This window comes from Panthera onca, chromosome X, assembly GCF_046562875.1.
Source record: "Panthera onca isolate mPanOnc1 chromosome X, mPanOnc1 haplotype 2, whole genome shotgun sequence".
NCBI classification, from domain to species: domain Eukaryota; kingdom Metazoa; phylum Chordata; class Mammalia; order Carnivora; family Felidae; genus Panthera; species Panthera onca.
Genome location: NC_138357.1, coordinates 89,090,243 through 89,114,966, shown reverse-complemented (window position 1 = coordinate 89,114,966; position 24,724 = coordinate 89,090,243). Strand labels below are relative to the sequence as shown.

At 50.1% G+C, this 24,724-nt stretch overlaps 1 protein-coding gene across 4 annotated transcripts; it reads left to right on the top strand.

Annotated features, from left to right (window-relative positions):
- The first annotated feature begins 704 nt into the window (after positions 1 to 704).
- On the top strand, positions 705 to 24,610 carry CHST7 (carbohydrate sulfotransferase 7). 4 transcript variants are annotated; one of them, XM_081793208.1, is made up of 2 exons: positions 705 to 2,421; positions 9,893 to 11,664. In XM_081793208.1, the coding sequence occupies exon 1, from the start codon at positions 929 to 931 to the stop codon at positions 2,387 to 2,389; it is 1,461 nt and encodes a 486-aa protein (XP_081649334.1). In that variant the 5' UTR covers positions 705 to 928; the 3' UTR covers positions 2,390 to 2,421; positions 9,893 to 11,664. The 4 variants fall into 4 exon arrangements, with proteins under 4 accessions (XP_081649334.1, XP_081649332.1, XP_081649331.1 ...); XM_081793206.1 differs by having other exon boundaries at positions 9,888 to 11,664; XM_081793205.1 differs by lacking the exon at positions 9,893 to 11,664 and adding an exon at positions 24,089 to 24,610 and having other exon boundaries at positions 706 to 2,421.
- The last annotated feature ends 114 nt before the right edge of the window (positions 24,611 to 24,724 follow it).

Genomic DNA, 24,724 nt, shown 5'->3' with positions numbered 1-24,724 from the left:
GGCTAGGTTATGCAGCGGTAACAGGTGCCCACCCCCCCCCCCCCAATCTCACAAGATGAGGACGTACGGGGGTGCTAAAAATCATCTGCATTTTACAAATGAGAAAAACTGATCTTTGGTGTCTGAAAAGGTGCATAGCCCTCAGCGGGCAAAACCCTAAGGATCACAACACTTCACAAAGGCTCCTCCTGACCAATTAATTGCGCTAGGTGAATACGCAGCCTCCGATTCCTCCGGTCCACCATGCAGCGTGCAATTGCGTATCTTTATCTTAGCGGAGAAGTGTTCCCATCCAGAACTCAGGAACACCTACCCCGGGTGCCGACGGGGACGCTGGATGTGGATAGTGACCAGGAGCCCCGCTCTAAATAGTGTGGGGCGAGTCTGCCTACGACAGAGACGACCAGGCGGGGGACATAAAACAGAAGAGTCGGTGGAGTTCTCCGGGTGGGGTCCACGTCCCGTCACTGGGTACATTCTGTACACACGAGCCCCTCCCTTGCCTGAAGTCGATTCCTGAAGACTTGACTTCACTACGGAGGAGTTGGGGAAAGGTGGGGTCTGGCTCGGTGCTCCCCAACCACCGTCCCCACCCCGCAGCAACCCCGCCCAGATCTGGCAGAGCCCTGGGCGATCCCGGGCGGGTGAGGAGGCGGGGAGAAGCTGCGAGGTCGAAGGCGGGGCGGGCGGCTGCCAAACCAGCCAATAGGCGGCTCTCCAGCGGCTGAGCCGAGAGAGGGCAGGGGCGCCGACACCAGCACCATCGCCTCCCAAGTTTCCCCTTGTGGATGCAGGGCGCGGGTGGCTCCGCTCCTCCCGGCGCAGAGGGCCCCGAAGAGGCCGGAGGAGCGGGCTCGGGACGGGATTTGTGAGGAAGGGGAGAGGACGGGCGCCCCACCCGCTCGCAGGGTGGGGGGCTCGGTGAACGATGAAGGGCCGGCGGCGGCGGCGCCGGGAGTACTGCAAGTTTGCGCTGCTGTTGGTGCTCTACACGCTGGTGCTGCTGCTCGTCCCCTCCGTACTGGACGGCGGCCGCGACGGCGACAAGGGCGCGGGGCACTGCCCGGGCCTGCAGCACAGCCTGGGAGTGTGGAGCTTGGAGGCGGCGGCGGCGGACGAGCGCGAGCAGGGCGCCGAGGGGCGGCCGGCTGCCTCGGGGGGCGCGGGCCCGTCCCCCCCGTCCCCGGGCAACCTCAGCGGCGATGTCGCGGAGGCGGTGTCTCGCGAGAAGCAGCACATCTACGTGCATGCCACCTGGCGCACCGGCTCGTCGTTCTTGGGCGAGCTCTTTAACCAGCACCCGGACGTTTTCTACTTGTACGAGCCCATGTGGCATCTATGGCAGGCGCTGTATCCGGGCGACGCCGAGAGCCTGCAGGGCGCGCTGCGCGACATGCTGCGCTCCCTCTTCCGCTGCGACTTCTCGGTGCTGCGGCTGTATTCGCCGCCCGGGGACCCCGCCGCGCGCGCCCCGGGCGCGGCCAATCTCACCACGGCCGCCCTCTTCCGCTGGCGGACCAACAAGGTCATCTGCTCGCCGCCGCTTTGCCCCGGCGCGCCCCGTGCCCGCGCCGAGGTCGGCCTCGTCGAAGATGCCGCCTGCGAGCGCAGCTGCCCGCCCGTGGCTCTACGCGCCCTGGAGGCCGAGTGCCGCAAGTATCCGGTGGTGGTCATCAAGGACGTGCGCCTCCTCGACCTGGGTGTGCTGGTGCCTCTGTTGCGTGACCCCGGCCTCAACCTGAAGGTGGTGCAGCTTTTCCGTGATCCACGGGCCGTGCACAACTCGCGCCTCAAGTCCAGGCAGGGGCTGCTGCGCGAGAGCATCCAGGTGCTGCGCACCCGCCAGCGGGGCGACCGCTTCCACCGCGTGCTGCTGGCGCACGGCGTGGGCGCTCGGCCAGGGGGCCAGTCCCGCGCCCTGCCCGCCGCACCGCGCGCCGACTTCTTCCTGACCGGCGCGCTCGAGGTCATCTGCGAAGCCTGGCTGCGCGATCTCTTGTTCGCGCGCGGAGCGCCCGCCTGGCTGCGGCGCCGCTACCTGAGGCTGCGCTACGAGGACCTGGTGCGGCAGCCGCGCACCCAGCTGCGCCGCCTGCTGCGCTTCTCCGGGCTGCGCGCGCTCGCCGCCCTCGAAGCCTTCGCGCTCAACATGACGCGGGGCGCGGCCTACGGCGCAGACAGACCCTTCCACCTGTCGGCGCGCGATGCCCGCGAGGCCGTGCACGCCTGGAGGGAGCGCCTGAGCCGAGAGCAGGTGCGCCAGGTGGAGGCGGCCTGCGCTCCAGCCATGCGTCTGCTGGCCTATCCTCGCAGCGGAGAGGACGACGACCTGGAGCCGCCTGTGGATGAGGAGAAGCCGCTGGAGACCGAGGCCGACGGCGCCACGTAGCCCCCCGTCGTGCGCCCCCGGGACGGATCCGGGTAAGGTTCGGGCTAGGGAAGGGCCTCTGGGGAGCTCAGACCAGCCTGCGGGGGGTGGGGGGGGGGGGAAGTGGGGGTGGGTGCCATCCCAGATCTCACCGTGTCTGAATAGATTCGAGCGGGTGGGAAAGCGCTGCTGGTAGAATTTGGAAGAGTCTCGGGATCTCCAGCTTAGCCACTTGCCCCCTCCGAGGAGGGCCCTGCGACGAGAGGGAGGGGGTTAAGTTTGGCTGAGGCGGAACATAGGTCCCCTCTATGAAGTAGGAGGTAAGGTCGGTCACCTGTTGAGCATGGGGCGAGGAGAGGGAGGGGGAAGAGAGGGAGAGGAGGGAAGAGGTCTGAAGAGAGCAAAGATTTGAAACAGTCATAATGGAACTTGAGACTGGAAATTGACATGAAAAGTATCGGATTTCGGGGACTATTTGAAGCTGTTTTGTTGTTGTTGTTGTTGTTGTTTTTAACCTTGACACCGCTCTGTCCTGTGGGGAAACTTGGCAACACGGAGAAAGCCCAAAGCGGGGTTTGGTGCACAGTTAATGGGCTCCTCTCCTCCCTACCCCTAATCTGTTTCATACTTATTCTCTGTCTCTCTCTCATGCTCAGCTCCAGGGCTTTCCTTCTAAGTTACCAAGCATACAGGTGCACAAAGGCCTCTCTTGAAACGGTTTTTGCACGTGTGTGTGTCTCAGGGTCTGATATGGTCGCAGAGAATGGACTCTGCTTTCTTCTGGCTCCTGTAGCATTTTCCTTCCCCCCGCCCCCCAAAGGCTGGCGTTTGCAGGATATTTGACCACATCCCATTCACATCAGGTCACAAAAGCTGCCTGGTCAGCTTCCTCTAGTGCCCACAAGACCTTAGCGCCGGGCTTCCCGCATTCTGCCGCATCCCTTTGAGAGATGGAACCTTTAGAGGGACAGTAGCACCTTTGGCTGTGAAAAGACAGCCCCCACCCTCGATTTTTTGTTCTTTCTCTATAAAGCATGTGTCGTAAGACGCTAAGATGGGCCATAAATGACCTCAAAATGTGTTCAGTGTCCGTACATGGTTGGGCTGAGGGAAGAGTTTGTTCTGCATGATGCTGACCTTAGGGGTCTAGTTAGTGGCATGGGAACGTGTTTCCCCAAACTGAGTGCAACTCTGTGCCTTGGGAGGGTGCAGCCTTCTGCGCTGTGCAGTCCGGAGGAGGAGGAAAAGCCAAGCCTCGAGGGCGGAAGTGACTTAAGTTTCCATTCATTATTTTATGGTGTAATTCAGTATTCCCCTGGGATGAAGCTCTGAGGACAAAGTGGAAGATGTTAATAAAGATGGATTTTGTTGTTCTTTAATAGACCAGGGTTGCAGAGCGAGTTTGCTCCCAGCAATCAAGTGGTTTTCTGGGTCAGTTTCTGTAATTGCTAGGAAGTCTGTGTTCTTTCCTGATTTCCAGAGCAGAGGAAGGTAAGGCACAGTGTGACTTGTCACGTCTTAACAAAAACATCCTTTCATCTGCTAATCCTGTTTTTGCAGATGTAGGTAATGAACCAGCCCCTCACCCTCTCTCTCAGGCCTGAGGGAAGAAAGCCTCTCCAGGACGAATTCTGCAGCATTTTATGACTTTAAGAAAGGGGGGGGGGGTGCCTGGGTGGCTCAGTCTTTTAAGTGATGGCTCAGGTTATGATCGCACAGTTTGTGGGTTCGAGCCCCACATTGGGCTCTGTGCTGACAGCTCAGGGCCTGCTTGGGATTCTCTTTCTCTCTCTTGCTTTCTCTCCCTGTCCCTTCCTGGCTCACATGCTCTCTTTCTCTCTCTCTCAAAATAAATAAACTTTAAAAAAGAACTATCTCCCAGAAACCTTTATGGTTTTCATTTTTACTATCAGTTATTCAGCTCTGGCTGGGCCAAGGTAAGAAAGAGAACAGAGAGGAGGACAGAGTGTATAATCTTCATTCTCTAGGAAGTTAGAATCCGTGTTGGTAACAGTGATTATGGAGCAGACGCTGGTGCTGCTGTTTGGAAGGCCAACGAGGCTCCCTTTGCAGGGACATTTGGGAGCAAGCTTTAGGCTCTTCCGCACGTTAGTGACTGAGCCCTCCTTCCCACACTTCTGCTGAAATTTTCGGCCGCTACCATGTCACCCCCAACGAAACAGTGGATTTGTTAAAATGCATGTATTCCTGGTTCCTAGAAAGGTAACGTCGCTGGCCAGGACTTTCCAAAAACCTGTCATGCCCTGCTCTAGGGAAGGGGATGGATCCTCACATGCCATGCATCGAGCTAAGCATTGTGCACGTGCCATTACTTTGGTCTGTCATCAGTTTTTTTTTTTTTTTAACGTTTATTTATTTTTGAGACAGAGAGAGACAGAGCATGAACAGGGGAGGGTCAGGGAGAGGGAGACACAGAATCTGAAACAGGCTCCAGGCTCTGAGCTGTCAGCACAGAGCCTGACATGGGGCTCGAACTCACGGACCGTGAGATCATGACCTGAGCCGAAGTCGGCTGCTTAACCGACTGAGCCACCCAGGCGCCCCTATCATCAGTTTTAAAGATGACGAATCCAGGACTCAGAGAAGCCAGGTGACCTGCCCAAAGTCACACCAGGGCTGGGGAGGGTGGGGTAGCCTTGGTGTTAGACCCCAGAGCTCAGAATCTCTCCTTCTCTGGGCCCCTTGGCTTCCCCTGGCGGTACCTTTGGCACCCCAGCCAGGCTGGAGTGGGAGACACAATTAGCTTTATTGTTAGTGAGTTCCAGCCACTGGACAAATCCATAAAACGTCCCCGGGCTGCCCACGGCACCTATTCACCTTCCCCCTGGCTGTCCTTCACATGGGACATCATCGCGTGCCCTGTGACCCGACCAAGAACCAAGGGGGGTTTGCTCCTTGCTGAGTCGCAAACACACCGGGTGGAGTTGTTGCACAAGGGAAACTTTATTTGCATCAAGTAAGGAGAGCACGGGAATAACTTCCAAAGCCATGACTCCCCAAGGGTCAGGACGAATATTTAGATGGGGGAGCCTGGTTGGGGGGGGGGGGTGTCGCCGTGCGCGGCTTCGCATGCGCCTTAAGGAAACATGCGTATCCACGCCCTGTATGTTATGTCAATGAGGCTTATGCTCCTCCTTGGGCGGAGACTTTATATTACAACGAGGTACTGATAGTTGTAGGTCATTTTAGAGGTCGCTCCGGGGTCCACAGGTGCGAGTGGGGAGGGGTTAGGCTCAAACTGGTCAGGGTGGTTTTGGTTCCCATTTGCCTAAGAGAGAAGCTGGAAAGAAGAGTTTAAGGGAAAATGTGGAACAAAGGTCAGTGAGTACATGCAGGTGGCAGTAAAAGTCAGGCATTGGGGTCTAGCTGGTGACACCCCTAAGCTCAGCAGTGAAGGGGGAAGGGTGCTCCGCGTCAGTTCACCCGAGTACCTTCTGGATGGTCCATTCCGTACAGCCAGGATCTGGCAGGGAGGGAGGGAGTGCACTTTTTTTCCAGGCTGGGTGGGGACCAGAGCGCCATCAACCCGAGTCCCCAAGGACTATTCCATCTTTTCCACCTTCTTGGCTTTCACTTACCAGCTTATCCTCCCAAGGATAAGGCTACAAGATCATAGCCTCGGCAACGAGCATCACTTCCTCACACAAGGACGCTGCAGCGTTGTTAAAATGCAGGAAGGAAGCTGGTTAGCGGGTAAGGAAGGGGTGGAGGAGTTTTCCCTCGCCTGTCTCTCCTTCAATCTGGTTATAAAGCCTTCCCAGAACCCCCACCCCCAGCCGACTTCCTTTGACCTCTCACTGGCTAGCACTTGGTCACGTGACCGGCTCTAGCCCATTAATTGGGGAAAAGGAGGGGGCTCCTTGTGATCGGCTTAGACCCGAGATTCTCAGCGCCCCCCCCCCCCCAACAGTACATTCACCTGAGGAGCTTGATTGATTGGTTGATTTTCAAATGCTAGTACCTGAACTCCACTCCTAGATATTCTGATTTTACGGGTGTGGGGTGGGGTCCAGGCACTGGAATGTTTTACTTATTTTTTTAATATTTATTTATAGTTGAGACAGAAAGACACAGATCGCGAGTTGGGGAGGGGCAGAGAGAGGGGGAGACACAGAATCTGAAGCAGGCTCCAGGCTCCGAGCCCGCAGCACGGAGTCCAATGAGGGGTTCAAACTCACAAACCATGAGATCGCAACTTGAGGCAAAGTCAGATGCCCAACCGACTGAGCCACCCAGGGGCCCCGAGGCACTGGGGTGTTTTAAAAGCTCCCCAGGGGATTGTACTGTGCGGCCAAAGTTGAGAACCACGGTGGGACCTGGACTGGTCATGGGTCATCGCCCAGGCGGTGCTCTTGCCCCTGGAACAAGATCCAGATAGAGACTGAAGGGCTGTTGATGAGCAGAGAACTGTGGGCCACAGCAATTTAAGTAAAGGCACTTGGAGCTCTGAGGTTCCAAGAAGCTGGAGGGTGTTAATATGGAAAGGGAAAAACATCTTCAATTATTCATGGCCCCATTTATCACTCTCTCCCATTCCTTCGAATGCTTTGTTGTCTCTAGCTTCTTAATAATCCATCATTGTGCCCGCGATCCGGTGCTATTCCAAACAGACCCATGTGCTGTCCTGTCCTTTTCAGCGTGTCTCCCTTTGATTTCTGCCCTTGGGAAGCCCCAAGATGTCATTCCTGTAGGCATTTAAGCGGCCTTGGTCTTAGGGTGCCTGGGTGGCTCAGTCAGTTAAGCGTCCAACTCTTGGTTTTGGCTGGGGTCATGATCTCACCGTTCCGAGTTCGAGTCCTCATTGGGCTGCCAGTGTGGAGCCTGCTTGGGATTCTCTCTCTCCCTCTCTCTCTACCCCTTCCCATGCACACACACTCTCTCTCTCTCTCAAAATAAATTAAAAAAAAGACACCCTGGTCTTTGTTCTTGACAAGATATAGATGGGCCCTTTGAATGAATTTAGAAAAGGAGGTAAGCGTGCTGTAAACTAATAACCCAACGATCAGAAAGCTTTCTAAGGACACTATCCAGACAGAAAAAGAAATGACCAGCCACCACCAAATCCCCAACAAAGCATTTTTTTAAATTTTTTTTTTTTTTTTTTGAGAGAGAGGGAGATGGAGAGAGAGAGCACACGCTAGGGAGGGGAAGACAGGAAGTCAGAGCATCCAAAGCAGGCTCCTGCACCGGTAGCAGAGAGCCCAGTGTGGGGCTCCAACTCAAGAACGATGAGATCATGACCCCGGCCCACGTTGGATGCGTAACCAACTGAGCCACCCAGGCACTGAAAGGTGAAACAGGTTTTTAAAACCCGTCCACATCCAAATCCTTAATGTCCCCTTGTGAGGTTAGTGCTGCCTCTGATCAAGACATTCTCCGAGCTCCCCTGTGGGTGGGGCTGCCTTCCCAAGCAGGACCCCCTCAGTTGATGGTGGATTTGGTGTTTAGGAAAAATCCAGACTCAGTCAAGTGTGGCAGGTGAGGCAGGGGAGGAGGCTGCTCCTGCGAAGTGAGGTGTGGCCATAAGGTAGTAACCAAGTCATTTCTTGGCACATATGAAATCCGTTTTTGTGTTAAGGTGCAGGAACCCAGGATTTTGAACCTGGCCCTTCTGGTTACCTCTTTTTTTTAAATGTTTATTTATTTTTGTGAGAGAGAGTCGGCGGGGTGGGGGGGGTGGCAGAGGATCCAAAGTGGGCAGAGAGCTGATGCGGGGCTTCAACTCACAAACCGTGAGATCATGACCTCAGCCAAAACCGAGAATCAGATGCTTAACCGATTGAGCCACCCAGGCACCCCTCTCGTGGTTACTTCTTCTTTTTAAAAAAAATTTTAATGTTTACTTTTGAGACAGAGAGAGAGAGAGAGAGAGAGGCAGAGAGGGAGGGAGACAGAATCTGAAGCAGGCTCCAGGCTCTGAGCTGTCAGCACAGAACCTGACACGGGGTTCAAACTCACAAACCGTGAGATCATGACCTGAGCCGAAGTCGGACGATTAATCTACTGAGCCACCCAGGAGCTCCGTGGTTACTTCTTGACTGACCTTGGGCAAGTCCCTAAACCTTTTTTGGCTTTAGTGTTCTTACCAGTAAGAAGAGGAGGTCAAGAGGATTTTCAGGGCTTCTTGGAGCTGAGGGGAGGCGACATTTATTGCGTGCCTAGTTTGTGCACTGTTACATGCTTAATGCGTGTTGTCTGAGTGTGTCTTCACCTCAGCCTTATGAAGTACACAGTATCCCCATTTTTGGATGGTGAAACCAGCTCAGAGAGGTTGGGTAATTGTCAAGGATAACACAGCCGGAGGATTGCAATCAGGTGCTCTCTATCTTGAAACTAGCATCTAAAATTATTTTACAAATAACATAAGCACACGGTGGAGAAAGAGCTTAAAACTTAACCCGCCAGTCTTACTTCCCAGAAGCAACCACGTGTTTCCTAGAAGACAGACATGTCTTGGGGTATCTGTCTAGAAACGTTTTATGTGAAATCAAACATAGCCTTTGCGGTCTAGTTCAGTCTTCTTATTTTTATTTACTTAAAACATTTCTAATTGAGTGGGGCGCCTGGGTGGCTCAGTCGGTTGAGCGGCCGACTTCGGCTCAGGTCACGATCTCGCGGTCCGTGAGTTCGAGCCCCGCGTCGGGCTCTGTGCTGACAGCTCAGAGCCTGGAGCCTGCTTCGGATTCTGTGTCTCCGTCTCTCTCTGACCCTCCCCCATTCATGCTCTGTCTCTTTCTGTCTCAAAAATAAATAAACGTTAAAAAAAAATTAAAAAAAATAATTAAAAAAAAAACATTTCTAATTGAGAGATAATTGACATAGGACACCATGTTAGTTTCAGGTGAACGACTACTGATTCAATATTTGCGTACATCGTGAAGCGATCACAGTCTAGTTAACGTCTGCCTCCGCTTGTAGTTGATTTGTTTTCTTCTGATGAGAACTTTTAAGATCTACTCTCTTACCAACTTTCAAGTGTACCATACTGCATGTCCACGACTTACTTATTTTATATCTGGAAGTTTGTGCGTTTTGACCCCTTTCGCCCATTTCGCCCGCCTGGCTCTGGAAAGTACCAACCTGCTCTCTCTCTGAGTGTGTTTGTTTTTGGATTCCCCACATAAGTAAGATCATACAGTATTTGTCTTTTTTCCATCTGACTTATTTCATAAGCATGATGTTCTCAAGGGCCATCCATATTCTCGCAAATGACGAGATTCCCTTGCGGTTTGTGGCTGAATAATCCTCCATCGTGTATAGCTAAGCCGTAGTTTCTTTATGCATTCCTCTATTGTAAATAATGCCACAGTGAACACGGAGGTGCAGGTATCTTTTTGAGTCAGTGTTTTTGTTTCCTCTGGAGAAATACCCAGAAGTAGACTTCCCCGATCATGTGGCGGTTGTGGGTTTACCTTTTTCAAGGAACTGCCATACTGGTTTCCGTAGTGGCTGCACCAATTTCCATGCTATCGTGCATTTTTGCTTCCATCTGCTTAAGTCCAGAAACATGACGGCTCTGATGAGAGTAATCAAGAACGTGACTCTGAAGAAGAGGGTGGAGAGAAGTCACAAGTTCCAGATTCTAAATCGCTATTTTGGGCAAGTCCTCGAAGTCCGGCGCTGGACAGAACACCCCCGGGGAATTCGTCGGCTGCTGTACATTCTCTCTCCGCCAGCCCGTGGCCACCAGCCGAGGGCACGGATGTCACCTGTGTTTTGGAGAGTCTCAGTAGTGACTGCATTTAATAAATATGAGGGCGGGGCCCCTGGGTGGCTCAGTCAGTTAAGTGTCTGACTTCGGCTTAAGTCTTGATCCCGTGGTTCGTGGGTTCGAGCTCCACGTCCGGCTCTGTGCGGACAGCTCGGAGCCTGGAGCCTGCTTCGGATTCTGTGTCTCCCTCTCTCTCTGCCCCTCCCACACTCACATGCACACTCGCTCACTCTCTCTCAAAAAATAAACATTTAAAAAGTTTTCAAAAATAAATACAAAGCCATATTTTTCTTTCCATAAGCTATTTAGGGACATTTTTAGGAACTCTTTCAGTATCTCTGTGCTGGTGAAAAGACGGGAGGGGAGGTTGCTTTTCATTCTGAAAGCTGGATTTTTAAAAAATGTGACTGTTTCGAGACTAAAATTGTATATGCTTTCAGGAATTTGAAAGTCTGAGAATACCGGCTGCTGATGGTTGCCATTATGTTCTTACAAAATTATTTTCTGTTTTTCTGTGGAGTGTTCCAGCAGCTAGCAGTGTCATAACGTACTGCTGACTTCATGCACTTATCCTTTAGAGGATCAGTAACGTTTAGGGAAAGATTTATGGGCTTAAGCAAGAAACTTAGTACCAGCTCGCTGTAATAAGTTTTTACCTATTCAGATTAAACGTCATGATTCTTTAGCTTTTGTTTAGGGGTTTTTTCTGATGATCTTTTACGAAGAATCTTTTCTAAGGCACTGTTCTCTTACCTTTTTTGTGCCAGTGTTTCAGAAAATCGTGAACTGGATTCCTCTGCTTCCACTAATCCAGTGACAAAATCTAATGTGTGAGGTAGGATACAAAGGGTACAGGAATCGGGGCACCTGGATGGCTCAGGTCATGATCTCACGGTTTGGTTCACGAGATCCAGCCCGTCACTGGGCTCGTGCTGTCAGCGTGGAGCCCGCTTTGGATGCGCTGTCCCCACCTCTGTCTCTGCCCGTCCTCTGCGTGCACGCTCTCTCTCTCAAAAATAAATTAAAAACTAATAAAGGTTACAGAACTAAAATAATGAAACTTGGTAAAACATTATAGGAGTGTACTTTAACATATTTCATTAGTTCCCAGTCCCAACGTGACATTGCTACGTTTTTTCATGTTTATTGATTTGGGGAGACAGAGAGAGGCAGAGAAAGAGAGAGAGAGAGAATCCCAAGCAGGCTCTGTGCTGTCAGCGCAGAACCTGACGCGGGGCTCGATCTCGTGAACTGTGAGATCGTGACCTGAGCTGAAATCAAGAGTTGGGACACTTAACTGACTCAGCCACCCAGGCGCCCCTCATTGCTACATTTGTAATCGTGCGTGTTAAGTATGTGTCTAAGAAAAACGCTACAGTAGGATGGCTTTACAGGTGACCTTGCATAGCAAAGGGTGCACACTTTTTACATTTTGAGAGGTAAAGTTCTTTGAAGTTGCTCTAGTGTTCACTCCCAGCATTTCTGGGAGTGTCTGTTTCCCAGACTTTCAACAACGTGGATTTTCCCTAATTTTTTCATCTTGGCTAGTGTGATGGGTGGAAAAACGCTTCCCCCCAGAGCCCGGGCTCTCTCTGATCCCACAGCGCCTCTCAGACCGTAAATAATTGCCTACATGTCCGGTTGTGGTGACCAGGATGCCCCGACGAAATCACCTTCTTAGCCTCCTGGACTCCACATGTATTTGACAGGTGTCGTTCCCGTGATCCCTTCTGAAGGACTGGGTACACTGTGAAATCAAAATGATCATCTTTATATAAAACCAGGCAGACACGTGACCGCCGGCTTAGGACTGGCCTTGTGGTGGTGTTGCAGTGGGTTGTACCTATTGACTTTGAACTTCCACTATTTCGGGATGCTATCACTGGGGGGATTTGGCTGATTTTAAATAAGGTTTAACCCGTTGTGCACGGTCTCGGTGCTCCTGAGAGCCCTCTTTGTTGTCTGGGGCAGCGGGAGGGCACAAATGCCCCTTTGCAGTTGTTGAGGAAGGATTCAGAGGGTTTTCAAAGAGGTTTTTTTCAGTCTGGGCAGAGATTTTCTTCCCATGAATACAAATGTCATATAAATAGTCCGAGCGATGCTTTTAAAAAACATTTATAAGCAGCTGGCTTAAAATTCCTCAGTATGCCTTTTCTCAGGCTGCTGGCAGCATGAACAGCCCGGAGAAGACCAGAAACTGAAAAACGCACAACTGGTCTTTTATGGGTCTGAGTTCCAGCTGAACAAAGTGACTTAGAAATGAACCTCTCTCCAGGCACCTGGGTGGCTCAGTCGGTTAAGTATCTGGCTTTCAATTTTGGCTCAGGCCATTGTCTTGTGGTTTGTGAGTTCGAGCCCTGCGTGGAGCGTGCTTAGGATTCTCTCTCCCTCTCTCCCTGCCCCTTCCCCACTCTCTCTAAATAAACTTTAAAAAAAAATTTTTTTTAATGTTTTATTTATTTCTGAGATAGAGAGAGACAGAGCATGAGTGGGGGAGGGGCAGAGAGAGAGAGGGAGACACAGAATCTGAAGCAGGCTCCAGGCTCCAAGCTGTCCACACAGAACCTGACGCGGGGCTCGAACTCACAAACCGTGAGATCGTGACCTGAGCCGAAGTCGGATGCCCAACCGACTGAGCCACCCAGGCGCCCCTAAACATTTTTTTAAAGTAAAGAGAAAAGAAATGAACTTCTCTCTTTTTCTCTCTCTCTCTCTCTCTCTCTCCCTCCCTCTCTCTCTCTCAGAGGTCTCCTGGCTCGTCATTCTCTTGCTTTGTAGTGGAACTGAAGGAATTGGCTCTATTGAGAGAAACATTTCTGCCTAGGTGCGGTATAGAGTAAGAACAGTAAGGACTAAGAAATAGCCCTGGCCCAAGTTCAAGAACATGGGGAAGTGGAGAACCCTTTGGGAGCCGAACAGGAAGCAGTTTCAATTGGAGAAAAGTTGCAGAGCTCAGGGATGTCTTCATGAGAATTGGAACCCTTCAGCTTTGCTCCCTGCCTACCCGCCCCCTCCGCCCCCGGCCCCGCAGGCACCACGCCAGCATCCGGGTGTGACAGCTTCTGCAGCTGCCCTCGTTCACATTAAAGACCATCGTGCTGGATGCTGATAGTGGATATTTCTCAGTGAGGGGGTTAAGGGGCTGTGAAGGGCGACCACCACGTCTGACTTCAAGGATGACCGCGTTCAGAGTGAACAGACTGCCCTCCCCTGAAATCAACATGAGTAGCAAGGAGCTTTGCTGTAGGGCGACATTCTGGAAACAGCCACTGAGGCAGACGTGTGTTTGTGCGTGCAATGGAAGCCCTTTCTATTAAGCCTTTCTTTCGGACAGCAGTGCTAAAAGGAGCCCCAGAAGGCACCGGGCGAGCCATGAGGACGCAGGGCAGTCCCTGGGCCCTGCTGGCCAGATGCCTCAAATCCGGCCGGAAATGAGATTGTCTAGAAGGCCAGCTTGGAGAGATTCACATGGTGTGATTAATGTCATTTGGTCGTGGCAACCAGCAGGCCAGAAGCAGAGGAACCAGCCTACCTGAAAAGTCAGAAACGGAACATGACAGAAACGTTTGTTAAGGTGTAGGGAGCAGGTAGGGGCTCAGGACCGTGAGTTCTTTTGTAAAGGTGGTAAACTGAGGGAAGTCGGGAGCAGGTGCCAGCGTGAACTTGGGAGGAGGCCAACTGAAGCAGTTTTTACATACCAGACAGATCAGGTGAGCTGCAGGGAGAAAGACCCCAGAGCTTTTGAGGTCACTCTCCCCATGGCTGAGACCAGACTTTACGAGAAAGGACTCGTCACCGTTTCAGAGAGATCATGGGAACAGTAAGCCAAAACTACTAAAATCAAGAGTGTTTTAAAAATAGGACTTCCTTTCAGACAGCCTAGAGCTGGCATATGTTAAATGTACGGATTTTAGAAGCATGATGAAAGTAGATGGCCCTTTCTTGCTCTAATGAAGGATATCACCAACATGGATGTAATAAAGGAAAATAATACATTTTTTCAGGTTCTGCAAACAATAAAAAAGGTTACCCTTTGTTGTCTTTCTGTGCCCTGTCCCCCCCACTCACCCACCCCACCCCCAGCTAGGGATGGCAAAGGGGACTATCTCGCTAAAAAGGAGGTGGTTGGCTGAAAAAAACCCCACACAAGCACACTCTCCCAAAGATAACAGCATTCCCAGCACTACTGAATTCCTTTTACATTTCTTTTCTTTTTATTTCCCAACAAAGGGAAAGAGAAATAGTTTTGAACTCAGGAGAAATTCACATCCTGCTCCTAAATATGGCAATTTCCGGCAGTCCTACGGGCCCAGGGGAAGAGTGGTTTCCCCACGCCAACACCCTGTGCCAACGTGAACCTGCTCTTGGCCATGGGGCCATTTTATCCCCCACTGAACTCTGGACAGGGCTAGATCCGGGTAGAGCTGACACGGTGCCTCACTCTACAGGAAGAGATGGGCACGGACGCCGTATACTGGCTAGACATCCTAACCTGTGAACCCTAAAGTTGATCGGGGGGGGGGGGCACCCCAGGGACCCCCTCCCCCACCTGCAGCTAACTCCACGGACCAGTAGCCCCTGTGGGGGCCAAAGGGCTGCCTGAATGACAGATCCAAGCTCCCTCACTTCCTAGCCACACTAACCCGAGCCGCCCCCCACTTGGTAGATGACAAACATGTGCAGGTGGGCGATCAAATCAATGTTCTAAGATCCTGACTCAGTTCCTTTACTTGAGTCGGGAACAACTTTACTCACAAAAGCAATTATGTATGCCAATTAAAACTAGACCTCGGAGCAGCTCAATGAAAGGAAAAAACAAAAGCCAACTTAGGCAGACTTAGTGGTTTCCAAGTTTTATAAATACTGGTTTGGAGCACATTTTATTCATTTTGTTCTCAAGCGAGCTCAGAAACTTGGGACATTTTTCGCTGGGGGTGGGCATAATAAAACTAGAAACATGCCATTATTTGATCCCGTTCTATTGGGGAAGTATAATGGCCATTTAATTTGGGCTCCGGCTGACTCTGGAGCTTGACCAAATGACTCGCATGGGTTGAGGTTTTCCTTGGAATTCTGGAGTGAAGAGGTGAGTCCTTTTCTCGCACCGTGAGCAGGGAGGGGGGCGGGGGGGGGCAGTTCAGCTCCTGGACAGCTGCCAGCAAGTGGCTCCTCCCCTAGTTTCTCCCCCTACTCCCTAGGCACGCGTTTTTGTTTGTGTTTTTTTTTTTAATTTATTTATTTTTTATTTACAAAAATTTTTGGGGGGGCGCCTGGGTGGCTCAGTCAGTTAAGTGTCTGATTTCGGCTCAGGTCATGATCTCATGGTCTGTGAGTTCGAGCCCCGCGTCGGGCTCTGTGCTGACAGCTCAGAGCCTTGGAGCCTGTTTCAGATTCTGTGTCTCCCGCTCTCTCTGCCCCTCCCCTGTTCATGCTCTGTCTGTCTCAAAAATAAACATTAAAAAAATTAAAAATAAAAATAGAAAATAAAAATTTTTAACATTTGTTTATTTTTGAGAGACAGAGCACGAGCCGGGGGAGGGGCAGAGAGAGAGGGAGACACAGAATCGGAAGCAGGCTCCAGGCTCCGAGCTGTCAGCACAGAGCCCAGTGCCGGACTTGAACTCACGAAGGGTGAGATCATGACCTGAGCCCAAGTCCAATGCTTAACCCACTGCCCCACCCAGGCACCCCTGTGGGTTTTTTTTTTTTTTTAATTCAGTCCCTGTTTTCAATTTAAGTGAGAGTTGCTTCAAGGATTAAATCCCACTAGTGCAAATATAGTGGCAACACCCCTCCCCCCTCCGCCCTGCCACTTGATTTGTCAGACGGAAAGTCTGGAAATAATTTATAACGTTTATGCTATTTAAGTACATTTCTAGCTATTTGGGGGGTGCGGTTGTATTAGCAAACTAAATGTTTCCTATTACATTTCTCTTTAGAGTCACAGTGAGGGAGTGCTTGCCCTTTGACATTTCTGGGGTTTCAAGTATTATTTTAACATCATCCCCAAGCATCTTCCTTAAAAAAAAAAAAAAAAAATCTTAATGGCCCTATTGTCGTAAACACTGTCAGTCATTTCCGTTTTCCTTAGCGCCGCATTTCACCCATTGGGGGTTAAAACAGGAGGGTTAAGAAAACTTAAAAACGGGTTGACAGATAATGTCAGGAACGCCGTCCACAGAGGGTGAGGCCGGGCTGGGAAGGTGGGAGAAGACCCCACGAGCACCCGTGGCCGCTGAAAAGGAGCCTAACGCCCGTCCTCAGCCCATCTGCCCTGGAGGGGATCCAGGAGGAAGGCTGTTACAATGGGCTGGAAAGTAATTCACCCGTGATAGCGGGGCCCTGCTGAATACCCGGAAATCTCAGCGCCCCCCCCCCCCCCCAGCCCAAGCACCACGTCGTCGCACCGACTCATAGCATCTGGGAAGCAGCTTTCGGGGTGATCAAGCCGGGGTGCCTCACCTGGCACAACTGTGTGGGCCGGGACACGTGCGTACCTCCGGAGGCGAAACGAAGAAAAACTTGGAAAAGGGCCGGGGGGGGGGGGGGGGGGGGGAGGGGAGGGGGCGACGATCTACAAATGCAGTGGGAGGGGGAAGTGAGCTGTCCCGTGCCCCTGGGGGGGGTGGTAGGGGGGGCCGTACCTGACTCCAGCCGGGCCAGGAAGGCCACCGAGAGCGGCAGGGCTGCAAGTTCATTTGGTGTGGCCGTTCTGTCGTCAAACTTGAAAGCCAGCAGGAAGTTGATTTTCCCCCCTCCCCCATGCCAGCTTCGAAGGTTGGCCGATGTGTGATTAAAATGCTAAGCGCGTGCCTCCCTGAGTTATTCTACCGGAGGGCAGGGAGCCTGGGCCAAGCCAACTGCACGCAATCGCAATCGCAGTGAGGCTCCGTTCCCTTTGATGGCACTGAGGCTAGCCAACCAGCTGCGTTTAGGGCCCGGCTGCTCATTTAAATAATCAGGGAAACTGCCGCACCTGAGGGAAAATACACGCAACTCTTGGGAGTATGACTTTGAATCTGTAAGTAAACAATCGTTTCTTTAAATACATTTTTAAGTTTATTTATTTCTTTTAAGACAGGGAGAAGAAGAGTGCGCACAAGCGGGGGAGGGCCAGAGAGAGGGGACAGAGGATCTGAAGTGCTGACCGCAGAGTCCCATGGGGGGACTCAAACGCATCAACCCCCACGACCTGAGCTGAAGTCGGATGCTTAAACCAACTGAGCCACCCAGGCGCCCCAACAATCCTTTTCCTAAAAGCGCAAGGTGGGGGCGCCTGAGTGGCTCAGTCAAGCCTGACTTCGGTTCAGGTCATGATCTCTCAGTTTGTGGGTTTGAGCCCCAGGTAGGGCTCTGTCCTGAGAACTCAGCCTGGATCCTGCTTCGAATTCGGTGTCTCCTTCTCTCTCTGCCCCTCCCCCACTCGCAGTCTGTCTCTCAAAAATGTTTAAAACATTTTTAAAGAAGTAAAAGTGCAAGCAAATTTGTGAATTGAGCATGAAGGAAAGACTTCACACTTCAAGGCCACATTTTCTTAAAACAACCCTTTTCCACATGCTTCACAAAACAGTAATGTACTGAAATCTCTATAATTCTGGAAATTAGTTGCACTAACTTTTTCAAATTATCTCTTTTCAGGGCCCCTTGGTGGCTCAGTCAGTTAAGCGTCCAACTCTTGGTTTCAGCTCAGGTCATGATCTCATGGTTTTGCCGGTTCGAGTCCCACATCCGGCTCTGCACTGTTAAGTGCGGAGCCTGCTTCGATTCTCTCCCCCTCTCTCTGCCCCTCTCCCACATGTGCTGTCTCTCTGAAATTAAATAAATAAATAAATAAAATCATCTCCTTCCTGTTATCATACAGAGTAGGTCTTTTTTTAAATTGAAGTCTTAGGTTCCAGTATTAAGAGTCGACATGTATATACATTACAAAGTGATCTCCATGATAAGTATAGTCACCATCTGTCACCATGCAGCGTTATTACAAAATATTATTGACTACATTCCCTATGCTGTCCTTTGCATGCCTGTGACTTAGTTATTTTATCACTGGAAATTCAGTGTCCTTAGTCCCCTTCACCTATGTCACCGATTCCCCCACCCCACCCCCTTTCCTCTGGTAACCACCTGTTTGGTCTCAATATGAATGTGTTTTGTTTGTACCTTTACTTTTTTAGATTACACAATATTTGTCTTTCTCTGACTTATCTCACTTAGCAATAATACCCTTTAGGTCCATCCATGTTGTCACGTATGGCAAGATCTCATTTCTTCTGGTTAATATTCCATTGTGTGTGTATGTGTGTGTGTGTATCTATATATACACACATACACGCACAAAAAAATACACACACACACATACACAACATATCTTAAAAAATTTTTTTTTTTAATCTAGGGGCGCCTGGGTGGCTCAGTCGGTTGAGCGTCCGACTTCGGCTCAGGTCGTGATCTCATCGTTCGTGAGTTCAAGCCCCGCTTTGGGCTCTGTGCTGACAGCTCAGAGCCTGGAGCCTGCTTCGGATTCCGTGTCTCCCTCTCTCTCTGCCCCTCCCCTGTTCATGCTCTGTCTCTGTCTCAAAAATAAATAAATATTTTTAAAAAGTTAAAAAAATTTTTTAATGTTTATTTATTTTTGAGAGAAAGGGGATGGAAGGGCACAGAGAGGGAGACAGGATCCCACGCTACAACAGAGAGCCCGATGCAGGGCTCAAACTCACAAACCTTGAGATCGTGACCTGAGCCGAAGTCAGACATTTAACCGACCGAGCCACCCAGGAACCCCAAGATTTATCTAATTTTTAATCTTTTCATAGAACCAGCTTTGTTTCATGGATTTTCTCTAATGTTTTTCTGTTTTCGGTTTTACTGATTTCTTGTATTTATTTTCATCTTGTTTTTTGAGGTGGGTGTTGATCATCCATCTGAGACCTTACATCATTTCTAGTAAGCATCTAATACTATAAATTTCCTTCTCAGCACTACATTGTCTGTGTCTCACACATTTTGATATGTTGTGTATTCATTTTAATTCAATATATTGGTGTTGTTTAATATTCCACAGATTATTTACAAGTGTGTTCTTTAATTTCCAAGGGTCTAGAAAATTTCTTGCTCTTTTTCTACTATAGATTCTTAGTTTGATTCACCATTAGAGAACACACTCTGTATTATCATTTCAATTCTGTGAAATTTGTTCAGGTTTGTCTTATGAACCAGGATATGGTCTAGGTGGTGAATGTTCCCTGCGTGCTCAAAAAGAATGTGTTTCTATTGTTATTAGGTGGAATGTTGCATAAATGTCAATTCAGTCTTGCTTGGTTGATGGTATTATTTCGTTCCTCTATATCATTGTTGATTTTCTGTCTAGGGAATTGTATCACTTGTTAGAGAGAGAGGTACTGACGTGTCCCACTATAGATGTGAGCATGTCAATTTCTCCTTTCTGTTCTTTCAGGTTTTGCTTTTAAAAAATTGAAGTTCTGTCGTTTGCTGCATATATACACATTTAGGATTGCTATCTTGTTGATGGGTTCAACCTTTTACCATTACATACTGTCCTTTGCTGTCCCTGGTAATTTTCTTTGCTCCAAGGTTTATTTTACCAGATATTAATATAACCATTCTTCCTTTTTTCTGATTTTTAAAAATTGAGATGGAATTCACATACCACAGAGTTCACCCTTGAAAGTGTTCGATTCAATGGCTTTCAGCACATTCGGAAGGCTGTACATTGATCACCACTATCGAATTCCTGTTTGTCTGATTATTATTTAAAAGTAGCAATTTATTGGGGCACCTGGGTGGCTCAGTCAGTTGAGCGTCCTACTCTTGGTTTCAGCTCAGGTCAGGATCTCACGGTTTCGTGAGTTCGAGCCCCACATCGGGCTCCAAGCAGAGCCCGCTTGGGATTCTCAGTCTCCCTCTCGCTCTGCCCCTCCCCCGCCTGCGCTGTGTCTCTCTCTCTCTCTTTCAAATAAACTTCAAACAAAATTTATTTTAAAAGTAGCAATTTATCAACCAAGTCATCAGTTTTCACACAATTTCAATAACTGTAGCAATTTCCTCGAACCACCTGTAGAAATTCCGAAATGATGGCATTGTTGTTTCAAAGCACTTGTTCTTTACTTGACCTGAACGATCCCCCACTTTTAGCACCGCTGCAACCTGAAAACCTGTAAGCTGCTTGGTGACCTTGGACTTGGCTATGGCAGCAGCTCACTAGACCCCTCTGTGGCAAGTGTCTGGGTCTCGCACCTCCGATTCCCCTTTCAATTAATGTTTGTATGGCTTAATGCTTTTCATTCTTTGACTTTTCGACCTACCTATAAGGTATTTGAAGTGAATTTCTTGTAGACAGCATATAGTTGGGTCATGTTTTTAAAACCATTCTACTGGTCTCTTTTTGGTTTTGTTTTTGTTCTTTTTGAGAGAGAGAGCAAGAGCACACACACTGGAGAATTGGGGAGGGGCAGAGGGAGAGGGACAGAGAGAGTCTTAGGCTCCACACCCAGCTTGGAGCCTGACTCAGGGCTCGATCTCACAACCGTGAGATCACGACCCGAGCCAAAATCAAGAGTTGGATACTTAACCGACAGAGCCACCCAGGCGCCGCAGCTCATCTCTTTTTGTGTATCTGTGAACTTAGACCACTGATACTTAATGTTATTATTGATATTATAGGGCTTCAATTTGCCATTTATAAAACTTGATTAGTGTTTGTTCCCTGTTTTTTGTTCCCATTTCCCTTTTTGTGCCTTCCTGTTAGTTACTTGAATATTTAAAAAAAAATTCATCTTCGGGGCGCCTGGGTGGCTCAGTCAGTTGAGCGTTTGACTTCAGCTCAGGTCATGAACTCACGGTTCATGATTTTGAGCCCCGCGTCGGGCTCTGCGCTGACAGCTCGGGGCCTGGAGCCTGCTTCGGATTCTGTGTCTCCCCCTCTCTCTGACCCTCCCCTGTTCATGCTCTGTCTCTCTCTGTCTCAAAAATAAATAAACGTTAAAAAAAATTTTAAAAAAATTCATCTTATTTGCAGGGTTTTTTTTTTAAGTTTATTTATTTTTGAGAGAGAAAGAGTACAAGCCGGGGAGGGGCAGACAGAGGGGGAGACACAGAATCTGAAGCAGGCTCCAGGCTCCGGGCTCCGGGCTGTCGCCACAGAGCCCGACAGGGGGCTCGAACCCACGAGCTGTGAGATCATGACCTGAGCCGAAGTCGGACGCTCAACCGAATGAGCCACCCAGGTGCCCCTGCAGTGTTTTTTTTAATGTCTATGTTGAGAGACAGAGTGCGTGTGTGAGCAAGCACGAGTCGGGGAGGGGCAGAGAGAGAGGGAGAGAATCCTAAGCAGGCTCTGAGCTGTCAGCACAGAGTCCAACTTGGTCACAAACTGTGAGATCGTGACCTGAGCCAAAATCGAGAGTCAGACATTTAATCGACTGAGCCACCCAGGTGCCCCCCATCTAGTAGGCTTTTACAATTTTGGTTATTGTACTTGACAGCTCTAAACTTTCCATTTGGTTCTTTTTTTAAAAATATTTTCCTGCCAAGAATTTCTATTTTTAAATTTGTATCAAGCGTGTTCCTGATGGCTAACTGAAGCATAGTTATGAGAGTGGCTTAACATCATTTGCAGATAATTCCAGAGTCTGTGTTGGTTCAGTGTTGGCACCTGTCACTCACCTTTTCTCATTCAAGTTGAAATTTCCCTGGTTCTTGGCTCGATAAGTGATTTTTTTAATGTTTACTTGTTTTTGAGAGAGAGGGGGAGGAGAGAGAGAGAGAGAAAGAGCATGAGTGGGGGAGGGGCATACAGAGAGGGGGGAACAGAGGATCCCAAGTGGGCTCTGACCTGGGGTTCGAACCCACAAACCATGAGATCATGACCTGAGCCGAAGTTGGACACTTAAGTGACTGAGCCACCCAGGCACCCCTGCAGTGTATTTTTTTCCCTCATGTTTATTTATTTTGAGAGAGCAAGCGAGCAAGTGTGAGCAGGGGGGAGGCAGAGAGAGAGGGAGAGAGAATCCCAAGCAGGCTCCAAGTTGTCAGCACAGAGCCTAAGTGGGGGCTCAAACCCATGAGCCACGAGATCATGACCTGAGCCGAAGGTGGACGCTTAACTCAGCCACCCAGGCGCCTGGACAAGTGGTTTTTTGTTTTTTTTTTGTTTGTTTTGTTTTTAATTTTTTTTTCAACGTTTTTTATTTATTTTTGGGACAGAGAGAGACAGAGCATGAACGGGGGAGGGGCAGAGAGAGAGGGAGACACAGAATCGGAAACAGGCTCCAGGCTCTGAGCCATCAGCCCAGAGCCCGACGCGGGGCTCGAACTCACAGACCGCGAGATCGTGACCTGGCTGAAGTCGGACGCTTAACCGACTGCGCCACCCAGGCGCCCCAAGTGGTTTTTAAATTGTATCCTATTTGGGATACATTTGAATCTCTGAATTTTATTTACATCTATTTTAGCAGGTCTCCGTGGACACTGCTGGGGGAGGAAGGGGTGCACCACCTGGTTCCTGGCAGGTGGGGGCGGTAATCTAGAAGTCCTAGCTTCCCCTGGGCCTCTGCTGACAGGAGGGGGGATTGTGTGTGTGTGTGCGTGTGTGTGTGTGTGTGTGTGACCATTTACGTTTCCGGCCTGCTGGCATCTTCAGTGTCTATTCCGGGACACAGGGGAAACAGAAAGGCAACCCAGGGAACTCATGGCTCCGTCGTCCCTTATTGTCTGTGGTTGCTCCACCTTCTTTCCCCCACCGTTTAGAGTTTTATCTCTGTCTTACATATCATGTGCGGGGATTGTAGTTAAACTTTGTACAAGGAATAAGGAGAAGGGCATTTACTCTGGCTTATCTGGAACTAGCGCTAACCCTTCTGGAATTTTTTTTTTTTAATATATTTATTGATTTTTTGAGAGAGAGAATCCCGAGCAGGCTGTGAGCGGTCCGCGCACAGCCTGACTCGGGGCTTGAACTCACAAATCCGTGAGATCATGACCTGAGCCAAAACCAAAGAGTCAGACGCTGAACCGACTGAGCCAACCAGGCGCCCCGAAATTACCTTGTCCGTGTGAATCTTTACGACACACGTTTCATCATCTTGAAGACGCTTCTTTCCCCAGGCTCGGCGTCACTAATCCTCTTGAGCCGATGGCCAGTTTCAGCACGTTGAAACATAATGTCAAATCTGGCACATGGCCAGGGCAAGGGGAAGGATCACAAAGGAGCAAGAAACTGGTGGCAGGACTAGCGCAGGGTATTGTAAGGAGACAAAGAGTAAAGTTCAGATGCCGCAAAGTAGGAAGCTGGACTTGTTGCCTACAGACAGCCCCCGTTTCAGGGAACAGCCGACTCTTGTTGGCATGATTTATCATGCACGTGTGAAGGATGGAGGGTGCCGTGGTCAGTGCCTGAAGGTACTGCTCTGATCCCAGGCCTTCCCCCGCTCTACGCAGCTGGTCTCAGAAAGTTCTCTTCTCGGGGCGCCTGGGTGGCTCAGTCGGTTGAAGGTCCGACTTCGGCTCAGGTCACGATCTCACCGCATCGGGCTCTGTGCTGACAGCTCGGAGCCTGGAGCCTGCTTCAGATTCCCTGTCTCCCTTTCTCTCTGCCCCTACCCCGCTTGTGCTCTGTCTCAAAAATAAACATTAAAGAAAAAAAAAAAAGAACGTTCTCTTCCCAACAGGTGCCCCCTCCAGCAGCAGTTGCAGAAAGCGCAGTCATGCGGACGGGGGTGCCCATCGTTCTCCTATCTTAATCCTCACCAAACACCTCTTGGGCCACATTTTCTCCTGGCCTGTCCTCACAAAGCAGAAATGACAGTTACTGCCTCGGTGTGGATTCCCAGCACTGGATGATGCAGCTTCCATACGGAAGGTCCCAGGCTTCATGTTTAAGAGGCCTTTACGCCGTCAGGGTTCAACAGGCTTTTCTGTCTGTGGATTTCTGTGTCCTGAAGTTCAAACGTCCTTTGTTCCTTCCCTTCCAGGTCAGTCACCACGAACCGGGGCGCTCAGCATGTTGCCCCAGCACCGGAGAAGCCACACTGTGGAGGCGGTGTCTCACGCTGTCACAGGCTGCGACTTGGCTTGGTACCCACGGCTGTGCAATTCTGCAGCGCGGGGATATCGTGAGCTCTTAGATAATGACCGATGCGTTGGTTGCAACGCAGTTTTCAGTAAGGAAGTGACCGCACAATGTGGATAATTATGCCCATAAAATAGGAAGAGCTTGAGTTCCCAGCCCGAACCTGCCTCTCCTGGAGCCGTTGCAACAGCGCGTTCTCGGGACAAAGAAGAGACGCGATTTTGTTTAAAGTGGACTCATTCGGCTTTTCTTCAAATAGCCCCCCCCCTTACACCTGCCCCCAAACCAATTTTTGAAAAGTAATTTCTCTCCCTGGGGTGGGAGAACCCTACGGACCCGAAACAAGATTTTGCTTTCAAGTTTTTCTGTCTGGTGTTTTTGTTTTTGTGCTATTAAATGACCCCAGGGTCGTTGTTAACGACAAGATTTGTTTTGTTTTGTTTTGCTAGGATGCAGATTTCATGATGAAGTTCAGTTGTGGTTGGGGGGGGGTAGGGTGGGAGGGAGAAGCTAGTCTACATACAAAGGAATATGAAGG